Below are 5,106 nucleotides of genomic sequence, written 5' to 3'. Positions count from 1 at the left end.
TAATAATAATATAATCAAAGTTTTATTTTCATTCAGTAAAAGTGCATTTTAGACAGCATTTTAGACATAAAGCTTTACAACTCAGTTATTCTGGGTGTGTGAGCGATGCTATTAACATTGAGTATATTGCATGAAGGGTGGGGCGCGTGCTTATAACCACAGGTTGAATTTCGTTGCCACGCAACGGATGTACGGTAAATCATCCGCGAAATTTAAATCTTCAAGAGAAGGACCGTGTTTAGCTGAATAGTCACTACCACACAAAAGTTCTTCAGGAAAAAAAAAATCAGCTGCACTCTCAAGTCTCAACAGAAGCGTCGTTCAGCTGGAAGGTTAGTGTTGCGCCTTAAGAGTGCAAAGCCAGCTCTATTTCAAACATAGCAGAAATGAATACAAATGAGAGATATTGCCAAACTTGTCTTGATGAAAATTAAGGGCCAACAGTTGTGCTATTCCCCAGTAGTAACGGTCGGTTTACAGAAAAAGGCAATTCAGTCACACAATCGTTTTTGCACGCTTTTACATTGCAATCTGATGGAAGGATCTAGGCCCTTTTGCACTCAGAGAGCTACGTGGCAAGCATACGAATTTCCATGCATACAAATTCACTTCTGCTTTAGAGCGTGCGCGGAATGGATTCAAAATTACGTCACTCGCAGAGCGGGACGCTCGTGCTTTTTCAAATTTAAATTTGAAAAAAGAAGAAGTAGAATTTTGCGAAATGGCCGTTCTCAAAATAAAGCCAGATAAATCAACTGTTTGCTGAAGGCACGCCAATTTAATGTGATGTATTTGAATTACAATAAATGCAATTTGTTTGTTTTATGCTAAGATATTGCAGTTGTTTTATTGAGTTCATTCAGTTATTTACTGAAATGACTTGGACTAAACAATAAAATAATGTTTGCATAAAATAGGCTACTGCAAATAAAAATGAGTTGAGGCAAATATCACGTCGCTGGTAACGATTTATGTGTTAAATTTAAAGCAAGCAAGAAAAAAAAAAACACTAAGAAACTTCCACAGCATTCTAGTGGGACGTTACTGCATGTAAAGCAAAATATGGAAATGATTACCCTGATTTAATGAGGACGAGAGATAAAGCGTATTCTGAATACTGTAACACATTTCCATGTCACTTTGATGCTATCATGATTTATAATATGATTTATAACTAGAGCCATTTCAATGTTTTTTTTTTTTTTTTTGAACCAAGAAGGCCTCTGAATGTTTTGATAATTTATATTCAGTTGAAGAGAAAATAATCCAAATCAGCATAGTGGATGTCAGATGGCATATAATGGGCGAAATACGAAAATACTATATTTGGAGTCTTAGAAAATCTGTAAGTCATTGACGGGAAAAAAAAGTTTTATAATCAAATGTAAAATGTATTACATTATTTGTTTTTGTAACGACGACGTGAAGCTTATCTTTACTTGATAAACGCCGTTAATATAGCAGATATTAAATAGACAATTACATGTTATGATTTTTTCTTTAAAATAACATACAGTACAGATAAAACAGGCTAACAGAAAAGAAAATAAAACAACAAGGAAAATGACAATGCAAAGTGAAAACATGTGGGAAGTTCTCTGACTCCCATTTAGGCCAAGGGTTAGGATATCGAGAAAGTCTTCTAAATTACCTTTGTATACATTTCAGAAACTGTCTCAGAATTTGTCTAGACAAAGCAAATCAAACAAATATCAGAAATGAGTTTTCATTTAGAATTTAGTTTTAATATTTAAGCAAATTGCGAAAGAAAGAAAGAAAGACAGAAAGAAAGAAAAAGAAAGTTGCACCGATGCATCTGAAAGCTATCAAGATTTATTGTTCTCATTCACTTCTCGCTGAGTCAGTACTGAACTTAAATAACAACCACGGGGGAAACGGTTTGACAACGGTTTGTTTCAGCTTCGTCAATGTGTCTGTGTACAATATCTGTATATAATAACAAGTGTAATACTAACAGTATAAAATATAATCAATATTTAAAATGGCAGGGGGAAGGCCTACAAGAGATGCTACTAGGTTGAAAGTCATCACAGCGCGCAACAAATCTGTCATTGCTCCTGAAAATATTTGAAATCGATTTAGTGAAAAATATAAAGCAAATCATTTAAATCAACACAGAGAATTCATATTGCCAAATTTACACAGACTCGTTATCAAAACCCACCAAAAAATTCTGCCTGGAAAAAGCAGTGAAGAGAGGGCAATATCCACGATGATTCAGCCAAACAACAAAAAGTGTTTACAAGGGGTCGGCTGAAATTGGAAAATAAGTGCAGCTTGAGAGTAATCAATCTTTTTTTTTTTCTTTAATTTTTTTTCTTAAGAGTTTTCTCTGTGTAAAAGCTATTCACAGAAGTGTGGTCCACAAAAATACTATGAATTAGAAAAGGTGTAGTTTGTTGCACATAATGCTCCAAGAGTAGACAAGACAATTCCGTTTTGTTAAAATGAGTAATATAATTCCTGTGCGTAAAATTGATACGTGGGGTAAATTCTTCCACTGTTTAATATTTAATGTTTGTCTGCATTGATCCATGTCCTTGGGAGTTCTTTTGTAATTTCAATCCATAAAGTCTATGTTGGCTTTGGGCTGGTTATGATTTCGGTGTCAGTGCACCAGAATCTCCTGGCCATAGGAGCTCGTAGTTGTCACGTTGTGGTTGCTGTCCGGTTCATCTTTCAAACTTGCACCTTTTAAGTAATCTACCACAAAACTCCCCTGAAACACAGAGCAAACAGTCATTTAACGTTAGGGACATTGAACGTAGAGCTTTTAAAGATTTCAGTTTTGGGTTAACTCGTAATATACATAGATTATTTGTGATATCTTGCTGACTTGAAGTGTACATAAAATAATTTGTTCTACGTCTCAGTGAACATACGTTTGCAGTCCATGGACGGAGGCGGTGTGTCTGCACTCACGTTGCCGGCATGGGTGTACACGTCCTCGGGCGTCTGAGGAACCCCGGGCGGCGTCATCCTCTTCTCCTTCTGCCTTCGGTTGCAGAACCAAACCCGAACCACCTCCTTTTCCAGCTGGAGGTTGTCCGCCAGAGAGGAAATCTCCTGCGCTGACGGTTTTGGGCATTTCAAAAAATGGCTTTCCAAGGCTCCCTTCACGCTCACCTCGATGGAGGTGCGCTTCTTTCGTTTCCTGCCTTGAGCTGCTATTTTGTCAATGCTGGTGGGGCTGCCCGTGGTCGAGTCGGCCTCTTCCAGCCACTTGTTCAGCAGTGGCTTGAGTTTGCACATGTTTTTAAAGCTCAGCTGGAGAGCCTCGAACCTGCAAATGGTGGTCTGAGAGAAAACATTTCCGTAAAGAGTTCCTAGTGCTAACCCGACGTCGGCTTGAGTAAACCCCAGTTTGATCCGACGCTGCTTAAACTGTTTGGCAAACTGTTCCAGGTCGTCGGAGGTCGGCGTGTCCTCGTCTGAGTGCGAATCGTGGCTGTTCACTCCGGCGTGGTGCTGGTGGTGGTGGTGGTGAGGGTGCTGCTGTTGATGATGGTGGTGGTGATGATGGTGATCCATTTCTGGGGAGTCTCCTCGCATCAGCCCCGGGTGGACTAAACTCCCGGGAGGGTTCAACATCCCGTTGACTGTGAAACCGCCCGGCTGGGAATAAATGAGAGACTGCTGGGACTGCTGCTGTCCTCCGGTGATGGTAGGGATGTGGGAGGCTGTGGTGCCACCCCATGCGCTTTGGTGCGACTGGTGAGCCCCTAAATGCGAGGGTCTGTGGTGCAACGCGGTGCCCGAGTGTAGGTCTTCCCTGTTTGAACTGCCCTTCACGTCTTGTTGCTGTGGGCTACCTGCCATGCCAACTGGGCTGGAGGACCAAGGCGAGCCTGCTTCTGCCGCTGCAGCGGCTGCGGCGGCGGCTGCTGCGGCAGCTGCATGTGGCAACGAGGTAACCCACTGATGGGCATGGCTCAGCATGTGCCCCCCGTTACTGGCCGTCATGGCTCCTTGCATGAAGTCGCTCTGCACCATCTTGACCGTGGGGTCTCCTCTGTAACCTCCCGACACCGATGTTACGACACCACTTCCCGGCTGCATGCCACCACCTCCGGACTCCGAGTGCACGATCGAGGCTGATGAGAGAATGGTATTGCTGGCCAGGTAAGGATTGGAAGCCGCTGTGGCCATCCCCCCTCACCACTTTGAACAATTCTACTTATTATTCCCCCTCCCCGTATTGTCGTAACTTTTTTCCAAGCCTCGAAGGCACGCACTATTTCATGAATTATTCAAGCTGGAAAAATATGCGCGGTATTTGATTTGGTCCACCGACAACACAGTAAAAGATGGCAAAAATATATCCGTCAAAACCTCCTTTTATCATAAACAAAAGGAGAAAGAAATACCTTCAGCGTAGAAATCCACATTATTCATGGAAGTTGTTTTTACAATTGAATTCCATTCTTAAAGTCATTGTCTTAAAGATCAATTATGAGACCAAAAAGTGTTGGTTCTTCTTCTGCTTCTTCTTCTTCACATCAACTTAACCGTGACGATTACACAAATCCCACATCGAACTTCATCGCGCGCACTCTTGACTTGACGTGGAGGCTTATCAGAAGACCTTCCTTTGTAAACTTCTCTCTGGTCCTGCAAACCTCGGTTTTCTTACAGAGTCTTGCTACTCATATTTCTTCCTTTCACAGAGTCCACCTGACGTTAATCTTCAATACATTCAAATGCACACAACTCTATTAAATGCTCGCGCGATGGAGACTTTCACTGTCCTCGCTCGCTCCGTTCCTCTCTCTGAGCTCGAGAGCACGCGAATGTTTACGTTCAGCCCCCGCGTGCGCACACCATCCACATCCTTCACCCAATTACCGCGAGGAAGTTTCTGCGAGATTGATGCTCATTGGATATCCTTCGGGAGAGTGACAGATCTTAGGGCACAGCTAAGAAATCACGTTAAGGCGTTGCAATTTGCTATGTCTAATTTGGATATGTCAACATACGAATAAAAGTGACTAGACCTTCTCTCTGAGCAGGAAGCTTTAGTTGATATAATTCTATTGCACTGTACGGCATTATTGGCTTCTGTTAACGATGCTTTAGATGATTTGC

The 5,106-nt window shown here is 41.9% G+C and overlaps 1 protein-coding gene across 2 annotated transcripts; it reads right to left on the bottom strand.

Moving 5' to 3' along the window:
- Positions 1–4,834, bottom strand: pou3f3a (POU class 3 homeobox 3a). 2 transcript variants are annotated; one of them, XM_051906825.1, is made up of 2 exons: positions 2,904–4,834; positions 1–2,740 (listed from the first exon to the last, which is right to left on the bottom strand). In XM_051906825.1, the coding sequence occupies exons 1-2, from the start codon at positions 4,168–4,170 to the stop codon at positions 2,694–2,696; spliced, it is 1,314 nt and encodes a 437-aa protein (XP_051762785.1). In that variant the 5' UTR covers positions 4,171–4,834; the 3' UTR covers positions 1–2,693. The 2 variants fall into 2 exon arrangements, with proteins under 2 accessions (XP_051762785.1, XP_051762784.1); XM_051906824.1 differs by having other exon boundaries at positions 2,944–4,834.
- Between the last annotated feature and the right edge of the window lie 272 nt (positions 4,835–5,106).

This window comes from Ctenopharyngodon idella, chromosome 9 (assembly GCF_019924925.1).
Source record: "Ctenopharyngodon idella isolate HZGC_01 chromosome 9, HZGC01, whole genome shotgun sequence".
Lineage (NCBI taxonomy): Eukaryota > Metazoa > Chordata > Actinopteri > Cypriniformes > Xenocyprididae > Ctenopharyngodon > Ctenopharyngodon idella.
Note: the sequence above shows the minus strand (reverse complement) of the source record. Positions and strands in the feature narration are given on the sequence as shown.